Source organism: Lissotriton helveticus, chromosome 3_1 (assembly GCF_964261635.1).
Source record: "Lissotriton helveticus chromosome 3_1, aLisHel1.1, whole genome shotgun sequence".
Taxonomy (NCBI): Eukaryota; Metazoa; Chordata; class Amphibia; order Caudata; family Salamandridae; genus Lissotriton; species Lissotriton helveticus.
The window spans coordinates 387,204,836-387,217,910 of NC_136061.1; the positions used below are offsets into that span (position 1 = coordinate 387,204,836).

The following is a 13,075-nucleotide window of genomic DNA, read 5'->3' on the forward strand; positions in this document are numbered from 1 at the left end:
ACCCCCGGGACCACGCACACAATTCAGCGAAGACATCACAGACTTCATCAGCCCGCACGCCCTCCCCTCCGCCGACTACATCCTCCTTGGAGACCTCAACTTTCACCTGGAGAACAACAAGGACCGCAACACCGCCGCCCTGCTGGACAACCTCACCAACCTCGGACTCAAGCAACTGGTCAACACCCCCACCCACTACGCCGGCCACACGCTTGATCCAGTCTTCTCATCCAGCAAGCACATCACCTTCAGCCACTCCACCGGACTCCACTGGACCGACCACAGCTGCGTCCACTTCAGCTTCAGAAGAACCACGACCCACCACCACCCGCCTCAGATTCCCCACAGAAGCTGGAGTAAGATCACCACCGAGCAGCTCACCACCTCTCTCAGCCAGAACCCACCCGCCAGCGCAACGGACCCCAACGAAGCAGCTCGGAACTTCACACAGTGGCTGACCGCCTGCGCTGACGACCTCGCACCACTGAAGAACCCTCCCAGCAGACCCAGAAGCAAGAAGGTATCCTGGTTTACCGACGAACTCAAGGACTCCAAGAAGACCTGCCGCACCCTCGAGAAAGCCTGGCTCCTCGACCGGACCACCGACAACATTACCGCCCTTAAACACGCTACCCGCAAGCACCACCAGCTTATCCGCACCACCAAGAAGAAATCCCTGAAGGAACGATTGGACAACAATACCCACGACAGCAAGGAACTCTTCAGCATCGTCAAGGAGTTCTCCAACCCCAGCACTGGCACCAACGACATCACTCCGTCACAAGACCTCTGCGACTCCCTCGCCTCGTTCTTCCACCGCAAGATCGCCGACATCCACAACAGCTTCAGCACACCATCCATGCACCCCACCGTCGAACCAACGCCCCCCACCACCACCCTCCGCACCTGGACCACGGTGACCACCGAGGACACAGCCCGCACGATGAACACCATCCACTCCGGATCACTGACCGACCCCTGCCCACACCACGTCTTCAACAAGGCCGACTCCACCATCGCACCCCAACTCTGGAACATCATCAACACCTCCTTCAACACCGCCACCTTCCCGGAGAGCTGGAAGCACGCCGAGCTCAGCGCCCTCCTGAAGAAACCAACAGCGGACCCCACCGACCTCAAAAACTTCCGCCCCATCTCGCTCCTCCCTTTTCCTGCTAAAGTCATCGAGAAGATCGTCAACAGACAGCTGGCCGCCTTCCTCGAGACGAACGGATCCCTCGACCCCTCGCAGTCCGGCTTCAGAGCCAACCACAGCACCGAGACCGCCCTCATCGCCGCCGACGACATCCGGACCCTGCTCGACAAGGGGGAAACAGTGGCCCTCATCCTCCTGGACCTCTCCGCTGCGTTCGACACTGTCTGCCACCGCACCCTAGTCCAGCGCCTCAGCAATATCGGTATCCAAGAGAAGGCACTGGAGTGGATCATCTCGTTCCTCGCCAGAAGAACACAAAGAGTCCGACTCCCCCTGTTTCGCTCCGAGGTCACCGAAGTCATCTGTGGCGTTTCGCAAGGATCTTCACTCAGCCCCACCCTGTTCAACGTCTACATGAGACCTCTTGCAGCCATCGCACGCCAGCACAACCTCAACATCATCTCCTACGCCGACGACACCCAGCTGATCCTCTCCCTCACCAGAGACCCCGACACTGCCAGAACCTGCCTACACGAAGGGATGAAAGACGTCGCCGAGTGGATGAAGGACAGCGCCTGAAACTGAACTCGGACAAGACGGAAGTCCTCATCCTGGGATCTTCGCCCTCCGCCTGGGACGACTCCTGGTGGCCCCCAGCCCTGGGCACCGCACCCAAGCCAACCGACCACGCACGCAACCTGGGCTTCATCCTGGACTCCTCCCTCTCGATGACCAGACAAGTCAACGCCGTCTCCTCATCGTGCTTCAACACCCTGCATATGCTTCGCAAGATCTTCCGCTGGATCCCGACCGAGACCAGGAAGACAGTCACCCAGGCACTAGTCACCAGCCGACTGGACTACGGAAACGCCCTCTATGCCGGAACCACAGCCAAGCTACAGAAAAGACTCCAGCGCATCCAGAACGCCTCCGCCCGACTCATCCTGGATGTCCCCCGACGCAGCCACATCTCCAGCCACCTGAGGAACCTGCACTGGCTCCCCGTCGACAAGAGGATCACGTTCCGGCTCCTCACCCACGCACACAAGTCTCTCCACGACCTGGGCCCCAAGTACCTCAACGACCAAATGACCTTCTACACACCCACCCGCCAGCTACGGTCCACCAGCCTCGCCCTCGCAGCCGTACCACACATCCGAAGAGCCACCGCCGGAGGAAGATCCTTCTCTTACCTGGCTGCCAAGACATGGAACTCCCTCCCCATCCACCTTCGGCTGACCCAGGACCATCCCGCCTTCAGGAGACAACTCAAGACCTGGCTGTTCGAGCAGTAGCATACCCCTTCCCCTAAGCGCCTTGAGACCCTCCCGGGTGAGTAGTGCGCTATACAAATGGTATGATTGATTGATTGATTGATTCCAACATCTTTGGTTCTTTTTGTTAGCAATTAAGCTCTCGCCTTGCATGATTAGGAACTGGAATCAAAACAAAAGTTGGTTCACTTTCAAATTGTTTTATTTTACATTTATAATTAATCTCTGCCTCAGACATATATATTAAGAAAGTGAATTAACTGTTTAGGATTTTATAGCGAGGAAGGAGAGCAGCAAGAGAAGTTGAGGAAGTTTTTATTTCCCACCCCCAACAGATATCCTATTTTTGAATTCAGATCCAAGGGTATGTTTTGGTACAATAGCACACCCAACAGGTTGATTTCTTGAGAACTATGAAGGAGCCCTGAAGGAGTCTAATTACTAGAACCCCCAGACAGGGAAGGCAATGGGAACTAAATAGGAAGATGTTATATTGTCATTATGGTCAAAGCCCTATTTTTTTTTATTTTTTTTTATCCTCATTTGTGTGCATAGCTCCAATCTACCAAAACCAAAGAGAAAACCACCACAGAGCAATAGGCCGACTAGTCGCTGGTAAGGGAAATTGTAAGGTGCGAAGCGAGGCCAGTTCCACTCAGCACTTTATACGGTGACCAATCTTAAACCAGCTTAGGATGGTATCTCAGTTGATAGTGCCCGATTTATCGAGACCCCATTGGTGCCAAGACTGTAATCCTGATATCGATATCTTGATTTCTTGATAGCCAGGATGGGCATTGCACACGTTAATCATAGGACCTGGGGAAAAAAAAAAAAAAAAAAAAAAAACCCAGGTATGGTCACGACTATCCAAGCATTGCCCACAACGCTCTATTATTTAGATTTCCTGTCCTGGCTAGATCAAGTTTGGAGATTTGAAGAAGTGATGTTCGCCATTCATGCACTGTAGGTGGTTGAGCATCTTTCCAGTGCCTACAAATCTCCCTACGTGCGGCAAGTATGGAATAGAATGTCAATTTGGTTGCAGAATTGGTGGTTTTATTTCTCAGACCAAAGATAACTAGAGCCAGATCTATATTAAGATGTTCACCCAAAGAATGTGATAACTTATACTTAATGGCTTCCCAAAATTCTGTTAGGTTTGGGCATTCTAAAAACATGTGTGTATCCGTGGCTTCAATTAACCCGCATCTCGGACATTTAACTGGACCTGTTGATGAAAATTTAGTTAACCTATAGGGAGAATAATATGCCCTATGAATAGTGAAAAGGTGGTTCCTACGAAGCCACGAAGGTTTAACTAACTCCCATAACAGTGAGCAAGAGGCGGTCCAGAGCTCATCCACATCTAAGCCTGGCATTAATTCTGACCACAGTTTAGATGGTAACTGGAAGCTAGCATCTATTTCATCTATTATTTTATTATACCAACGCGAGATTTCTTTTTTTACCACTGGGCTGTCCAATAGGCAAGTGACCAAGTCGCTAAAGCCGCCTATAGATTGCTTGTTACGTTTCAATGGCGGGTCTTTATATGACTGAGCCCAACTGGAAATCTGGATATATTTAAATCTTGACAACCCAGGGCCTACTTTATTACTAAGATAATCCCATGGGAGTAAAGACCCATCCATAAACAGGTCTTCCCAACAATGTATATCAGCTTCTAATAGCGAGTTGTTTAAGGCATCCATTGTCCATAAGGGAGGCTCGGGTAAGTTCCATATTGGAGCCTTTGCTGAGTAGTAGCCGATCTTTATCGCTTGCCTAATTTTATACCACGTGGATATAAACCCTTTTAGGACTTTCAGTTTAATCTTTTTAAAAAATTTGGGATCACCGAACTTAAACAAAAAATTGGCGTGATCAACTCCTTCACATTCCAGTAGCGTGTAGAAAAGTGGGCCCATCCCTGTAGATGTAGGGGTTTTAAACAACATACGCATACGCATATGTGATAATTGGAACGCCCATGCGTATATTTGAAGGTCTGGGCCAGCCAACCCCCCCTTCTCCCTACGACGCCTAATTTTTTTCCAAGAAATTCTGGCACTTTTATTATTCCATATAAAGCTGGTAATCGCACTCTGTAGTTTAGAAATTAACTTAGGATCAAAATAAAGTGGTATTGTGTTGAATAAGAAAGATACTTTCGGTAAAATGCTCATCTTCACCAAATTAAGTTTACCCAAAATAGAGAGTGGAAGGTGAGACCAGTCTCTCATAAGTTTCCGGCACTCTGCAGCCACTTTGTTGAAGTTTAGAGAGGCAATAGTGTCAATGTCGTTGACTATATTCACCCCCAAATAACGAAATTGGCTTTTTAAAGTCTCATTGTTATTCGTTCTATTACAATTCCAGGACATTGACTCCGTCTTAAGGGCATTAATTTCATACCCTGACACTTTCCCAAATGTAAGGGCCTGTTCAATTATCTCCGGGTATGCCTCTTCATAACTTGTGGAAAAAATCATAATGTCATCTGCATAAAGTGCCACCTTCTTATCCCAGCCACCAAAAATAAAAGGTTTAATAAGTCTATTATCCCTAAGAGTCTGAGCAAATGGTTCTATATATATGTCAAAAAGGAGGGGGGACAGGGGACAACCCTGTCTAGTTCCTCTCATGACCTTGAAGGGCTCTGTTAAGCCACCATTAATTAGCAAAGAGGCAGATGGATTACGGTACAGAAGCTCTATGGTCCTCCGAAATCTATCCCCGACGTTAAACCTCTTCAAAGCCTCCGATAGGAATAACCAATTCACCCTATCGAAGGCCTTGGTGGCATCAAGGGTAAGAACAACCAATGGGAGTTCCTCCTTTATAGCAATATCTATTGAGCCAATCAATTCATATGTAAGTTCACCGAGCTGTCTCCCTTTAATAAACCCCTTTTGGTTCGATGCTATGATATCCGGAGCCACCCGACCGAGCCGATTAGCTAATATAGATGTAAAAATTTTGTAGTCGGCGTTTAGTATGGAGATGGGTCTGTAAGAGCCACAGTCAGAAGCGGGTTTACCAGGTTTCAGGATGAGGGTTATAGAGGCATTATTCCATGACTCTGGTGGTAATTCGCCTTCTCTAAGAATTTGGTTGAACAAAGTGGCCAGCACTGGTGCGACCTCCGAGACAAGTTTTTTATAAATCTCGCAAGGCATCCCATCAGTACCTACCGCCCTTCCACTCTTAGCTTTCTTAATGGCCTCCTCAACCTCTGTTATAGTTATTTCTTTTTCTAGTGAGTGGGATTGCTCCGCATTTAAAAACGGAAGAGATATACCTTCAAGCCAGTCAGATATATCACTCAATTTGGGCTTAAGATCGTCTTGGTATATAGACTCAAAGAAATTCCTAAAGACTGCTCTAATTTCCTCATCCCTAGAAACGGTGCCCTGCGCTGATGTGACTAAACAAATATTGTTACGGACCCGGTCAGATTTTGTTTTCCAGGCAAGTAATTTCCCTGCCCCCTCTCCATATTGGAAATGCGAAAGTTTGCTTGCCTCCCATCTCTGTATAACCCGCTTCTCCAGAACTGATGACAATAAGAGCTTCAACCTATTCAATTCAGCTTGTTTGATGGTAATGGTTTGATTATCTGTAGGAGTAGTATTATCTATATCCCTTTGTAGAGTCAAGATGTTTCTTTCAATGGAGGTTACTTCGTTTGTATATTGTTTAGCACGATAGACTACTTTATTTTTAATTAAGCCTCTTAGTGTACTCTTGAAAGCGTCCCAAATTATTCCAATAGGGGCTGTATCCTTATTAGTACTAAAGAAGTATCTTGTCTCTGATTGTAAAAAAGTAATATCTTCTGTCGAATGAAGAAGAGATCTGTCAAAGGACCATATTCTAGTAAGAGGTGACAAGGTCAGTTTTAGATCTAGCACTACTGCAGAATGATCGGAGAGATGTATTGGATTGTACTGTATTGCAGTAATATTATCAGCTAAAGCTCTACTTGTAAGAATAAAATCAATTCTGGATCTGTGTCTATATTTCCAGTTTCTAAACGAGAATTCTTGCTTTGGACCCTCTTTGAATCTCCAACTATCTATGTAATCGTACTGGTTCATTAAACTTAGTAGACAATTTCTAGATTTAGAAGTGGTTTTCTGCCTACTATTAGGGGATTTATCTAAAAGGGGATTCAAAGTTATATTGAAGTCTCCTGCTATAATCACAGGGTCTGGGAAACTAAGTAGGTGGCTAAAAAGTGTTTCCAATGCTGAGGGGTCATCTATATTAGGGCCATAATATCCTACAAGAGTTAGCTTAGTGTCACCTAGTTCTATTGCAGCAATAGCCCATCTCCCTCCGGTATCAACTTTCTGCTGTGTTAATTTAAATATCACAGATTTTTTGAATATAATCGAGACCCCCCGTGTGTTAGAACCTTGTGTTGTTGAGATAGCTGATTCTATCCATCTATTTCTACGAACTAAATCAAGCATCTCACTCTCGGTTAAGTGCGTTTCCTGGAGGATAATGATCCCCGCATCACAGTCTCGTAGATACTGCATAATTTTGTTAGCCCGTGGTTTGGCGCGGAGACCATTAACATTCCAGGATAGTAATTTTAATTTATTCATTTGGTTGTAAGGAGAGAAAAGAAAGGTAGATAATTATGACTGAGTTTAAAAAAAAGTGACTGGAAAGTTCAAGAAAATTGATATTATATAGCTTAAGATGAGAAGAAGACATAGTGTTAAGAAAGTTATTTACACAAACCGATTGGAGCTCTTTTTTTGAAATATGATTGTACCCCCTTACCCCCCCGTTCCCTCCCCGACATCCACCCTGGGAAAACCCCGTACTCACCAACCGGAAACCTTCCGGAAGTAAGTGCCCCTAGCTCTTCCCCATCCTGTCACCTAGTGCCTATTAATATCTACAATGTGACTCGCCATTACCTTCTATGTTTAACTTATGTGCGAGTGATGAAAGTGTAGTTGTGTGTTTTTTTTTGGGTTTTTTTTTCCCTTTTTCCCCTTTTTTTAATTTATTTATTGTAGTTTCATTTTTTTTTTTTTTTTTTTTTTACCACTTCCATTTTTTTTTTTTTTTTTTGTCCACTTCTTTTTTTAGATTTTTCTTCTATGGGATCTCATGAAAAAAGCCTGACAATTATCGGGGTGTTCTATAGACATTGTGTCTAAGAGTCGATAACAACCTTAACTCAACTGATTGAGCGGGGAAACATGGCGGCAGTCGGCTGACTGCGGCAGTGCTCCGCTCCGTCCTGTCCCGCAGATGCCTTGTCTAATAGCTAGAGGAAAACTGACACGCCAGATTTTTTTTTTTGCAATTTGTGGGCTTTGGTCTTACGTTGGTCTTACGACTTTTCTGCGCCAAACGACACTGTATTACCTCACTAGATGTGCCAACTTGTTGTGGTCCGGTGCGGCGGTCAGAAGGCAGGGCGCGGCAGTCTCAGTAACTGCAGCGGCGAGCGAGGAGGTGAACGCCCAGCGCTCTGCGAGGCTCCACCTGCGCTGCATCCGTGGAGGCAAGCCGCCGCCGAGTTGCACAGATTGAGACGTATTCAAACTCTCTGCGGCGTTGTCAACACTAACATTAACCGAACCCTCTGCAATCTGGTTGACGGTCCTCGCGCATCACCAGTTATCAAACTGCACGACGATTTTACCCTTTGGTACACAGGCACCACTCTAAAAGACGGAACTTCCGAATCAGTCACAGTGAGTAAGGAATGTGTGAATGAGTGGTTTGTAAGCAGACCTTACTACTACGATTCCCCTTGCCAAACTCAGGCATACATGAGTGCTTCAGAGTCCGTCAGGAAGCTAAGAGGGAAGGGTGAAACAAAAGACCTAGTGGGAGACCTAGCGGGAGCTGCATTATCTCGCAGAAAGAGAGGAAAGAGCACATTGCAAGGCGTTGCAGAGGAGGCGGATAAGAAGGCTTCTGAGACAGGGAAAAGCTCACAATCAGACCTAGAAACATCCTCATATCTCTCAGTAGAGGTTAAAGCAAAAAGGGGGAGGAAACGTGCTAAAGCTAAAGCTAAACCTTCTACTGCTCCCGCTCCTAGAGTAACCCCCTCTTTGCGCTCATATTTCAAGGTGGTTCCTCAGATTTTGAGCCTTGGGAGGGACCAAGTTCAATCCAGCAATAACACTTCCAAACTGGGATTCGAGACCATGGAAGACAAAGAGTCGGATCTGCCACCTAAGGCTTTAACTACTTTAGTAGAAAATCAAGCTGCCAGTACTGATCTGCCTCACACTACACAAGTAGTGGAGACCTCTTTGGCGGAGCTTGAGGAAGAGAGCTCAGAACTTAAAAATACTGCGGAACAAGGCACAATAGATGCTGAAAATTTGGTAGTAGATGAAATGTTATTACCTAATACCTTAGTGGTTTGTAGAAATGATTCAGTCATAAGCTCTATCAACAACATCGGAGATAATTTCGAGGCTGGACTATTCACTGAAACTTCCTTGGGCATGCCTCAAGAATTAAGCGATGTGGCTGTTTCAGGCGCTGAGTCAATATCTGTAGCATCTGTACAAGCAATGTTTGCGTCCTTATCTGCAGAGATTAAACAAGGATTTGCCGAGTCAGCCTCTAACCAGAGAGAGATAAGAACTTTCTGTGAATCTCTTGATGAAAGATTAGGCAACCTGACATTAAGAACTCAAGCTTTAGAGGAGACAGTGGGCCAAATATCAATGAGAGCAGAAGGCACCACCGAAGATATTGCAAAACTTAGGAAAGAAGAACAAGCCCTCTCCGAAAGAATGGAGATCTTAGAAAATAATGCAAGGCGGAGTAATATACGCATTTTGAATATTCCTGAAGGGAGCGAGGGTGCGGATATCAAGAGTTATGTAACTACTTTATTAAAAGAAACACTGGGTCTTTCTCAATCCACTGAGGAGCTAGCAGCGGATATTCAGCGCATACACCGAGATCCTTTTAGACGTAATACCCAGCGGACTAAGCCCAGGAAAATTCTTGTTAATTTTCATACTTACTCCTTAAAAGAACAAATTCTGAACCAGGCACTTAAGCTCAAGTCGCAAACATACAAAGGTTACAACTTTCAGATTCGCTCTGATCTGTCCCGTTTTACCTTGAACAAACAATGGGAGCTTGGGCAAAGGATGGATGCCTTCCGCAAGTTTGGTGCGACAGTACAGATGGGCTTCCCTGCATCCCTTAAAATCATGATAGATAATAAAATGCACAATGTTAGATCAGTGCAAGCTGCAGATGATCTCTTGTTGTCTCTTGGCAATAAGAAACAAAGAGTGTGATATTAGGCACTGAGGATACATTCTTAAACAATCTTAAATACCGAGGAAACCATCTCAAATACAATCGGTCAAAGCCCTATTGAAGAAACTAAGAGCAGACACCTCAGAAGCTTTAGGCCATCTCACTCCTGCCATTCCAGTTAAAGCAGGGCTTGGAAAATATACTTGCATTGTCGAGCAAGATTAAATAAGGACAAGCTATTTTTAGGGATTACTTGTCCTTTCTGGCGAGCCGAATATCCTCTAACTTCTGTGGAAGACAAACTGATTTTTGGCCACTGTCTCTGAAAGTGAAGCAATGTGACAAGATAACAAGATTTAAAGGCATCGTTATGGCTCATAACATGAAGGAGCGATAAAGATACCTTTAAATCTTATCTTGTCACATTAGTTGGCTTTCAGAGACAGAGGTCAAAAGTCAGTTTGTCTTTTTACATTTATTTTTCTGTGACTGAAGTTACAGGATTTTGAAAAGTGAACTGTGTTACAATTGAACTGTGCAAAGCATGTGAAATTAAAGGCTGTAAGAGGTCAGGCTTTTTTCTAAGACAACACTGAAATAGCGAAGTGAACTGTTCAAACAATTCAAATATATTTCATTAGTTATAAAGACAGATTTTTGTAATTCTGCTGTAAAAAATATTTTTATAGGCTCATAACAAATAAGAACACTTTACTTGGTGATCTGCACATTTTAAATATTTTTGCTGAAACTCAATTTTTAAACATTGTTTAAACGCCATTATCAGTGAAGCTACATGTTAGTGGGAAAGTTTTGTGGCAATTTTAATGGAAAATATGCTATCTGTAAATGGCAGCGCAGTACCACATCATGCTTTAGTAATGTATTTATGAAATGTGAGTTTTTTAAGATGAACTGGGAATTATTACTGCTCCTGCCCAGATGACAGTGCTATTCTATTAGTGAACTAAGGGGCAGCTGTATGACCATTCCATTTGCAAGTCGTAAATTGCAGAGTTTTGCGACTCGCCAAATGGAATTTGCGATTCTCAATTGGGTCGCAAGGGACTCATCCCATTAATATTCATGAGGCAGGTCGAAATTTGCGACCCATTGGGAATGGCCTGGAAACACCGGGATAGTGGCCTGCTGGGGACACCAGACCTCCATGTCTGTGTTAGATTTTGCAATGATGCAACTTTTCTTTTTCAAATGCAGCACGTTTTCCTTAAAGAGAAACAGGATGAGTTTAAAGGGTAAGCAGTGGTCCCTGGGACCACTGCCTGCTCTTAAAAATATGTTTTGCACCCATTCTCATAGGGCAAGGGCTCCCCTGGGGACCCCTTCCTGTTTGTGAGTGACTAACCACCTACTTGAAGTAGACGATAAGGAAGGGACGCCTTTGTACGCCCCTTTCGAATAGTGGTTCGCAAACACCATTTTGCAAGTCACCTACTCGCAAAACAGCTTCTGTACACACACCGCCCTTTTTTGTGGTCTCAAACGGGCCTATTTCCATTTTGTGACAGCAAAAACAGACATAGTACTGGCCTAAAGCCAAGGATCATGTGTACCCTATATATGGGCTCGATTCTTGTTATACATGGAGCAAACATTTATTCTAGAAAACAAAAAGTTTTTTTGTACAGCAAACATGGTGACCTTGCATATTTGAAGGTGCTCTCGTACGTGATCAAGAAAAGGGCGGCTCCATAAGACAAACATTTGCCTAGGATCACACAATTTGAGACCAGTTCAAGGAGCAAGTACATTACGGTTAGGTCAAGTAGAGCAGACAGATCAGCGCAGTCTCCTCATCATGCTTTCACATCCTGCGAATGCTATGCAAGATTCTTGAGTGGATCTCACAGAACGCCAGACCAACGGTCACGCAAGCGCTTATCATAAGTACACTTGATTACGAAACACCCTCTACATCTGAATCAGAGCCCATGACCTACGCAGACTTCAAACCTCTCAGAATGCTGTTGTCAGACTCATCCTGAACATCCAGCAAAATAACCACATCTCTCCACACCTCAATCTCTACTGGCTCCCAGTCCATGAAAGATGTATGTTCAAGCTACTCGTCACGCCTACAAAGCTCTCCACAGCACTGGTCCAGTTTACCTCAACCACTGCATCAACTTCTACCAACCAACCAGACACCTTCAATCTGCGTCCTAGGCAGGAGCACCCCTCACTCGCAGCAAGACCACCAGAAGCAGAGGACGCTCCTTCTCATACCTTGCACCTTCCGAAACACCCAGAACCTCCCACTCCCTCATGGACTTCAGAAGGATCCCCAAGTCATGGCTCTTCCAGACCAAACAGACATTATATCCTGCCACTCTCAGGCCTGCCCTACTCAGTGCTTTAATACCCTCACGGGGGATATGCCATTGTCTACAAAGCCACATAACATAACATTGCTTGTTTATCTAAACGTGTTAGCTACAGGGCTGGAATTTTTGAATGAACACAAGGTGCCATTACAGACACCATTACTGTTCAAATAGGCATAGGTATTCAGCAACTCACCACAAATTCCTGGCAAAATTCAAGCATTCCTTCCAGCAAAGGAGGAAGATCAATGCAATCAGGCTTAAAGCCGTGCAAAACATTTGGAGCACCATATTTTGGGTGGAGCTACAAAAAAAGAGTCATATCATTGACAAGGTAGACTTTAAAGGTTGGCAGAAAAATACACAGGTGAAATTGATTGTCAGTTATAATCGGCATTCAAAACCTTGATATGTTTCTAGTGGTCTGTTCCACTCAAGTGCACTCCTTCTTTGCTCAAAGCCTTCAAGGAATAGTTACTCACAACATCCTTCCGCTGCCTCCGGAGCTGGCTGGCCTTGTGTCTTCTGTCCAGTTTTTTAAGGTCTTTTCTCAGTTTCTTACTCAGGAGTTTAGCCTCAACCCGGCCTGTAAGAGAGATGGCACAGCACTGAAGAGAATATGAAATAAATGCAGTAAACATAAAATACAAAAAGTATCAATGGAAGGAAGCACAGACCCAATGAGGCATTGCATTGAGTGAGTAGGCACAAGTGAGGTAAGTCAGGAGGCCCAATTGACAGCAACCAACAGTCAATGCAAACATGAAGCACATCATATAAGAAAGAAGAAAAACAGCATATGATAGGAGGCACAGATATAAGCAGTAAATAGTGTCTGACGACAAAAGGCAAGAAGAAGTACCAAGAAGATTCAATGAAGGCAAAACACAGCTAAGGTGAAAGAGAACCCCCAATAAGTGGATTTAAAAAGCAGAAATTAAAGTAAGAAATAAGCACCACAAACGGAGACACAAGGTGTTACCCACGATGAGCAGAATTAAATACAATATTCCTACCAAACTTGGAAC

The 13,075-nt window shown here is 45.0% G+C and overlaps 1 protein-coding gene across 1 annotated transcript in view; it reads right to left on the reverse strand.

Annotated features, from left to right (window-relative positions):
- The window catches only part of TSR1 (TSR1 ribosome maturation factor), a 181,931-nt gene that overhangs the window by 105,832 nt on the left and 63,024 nt on the right, over positions 1-13,075 (reverse strand). The window contains exon 2 of the mRNA XM_078680132.1: positions 12,530-12,633. Coding sequence (XP_078536258.1) covers positions 12,530-12,633 — 104 coding nt within the window. The remainder of the gene's footprint in view (positions 1-12,529; positions 12,634-13,075) is intronic.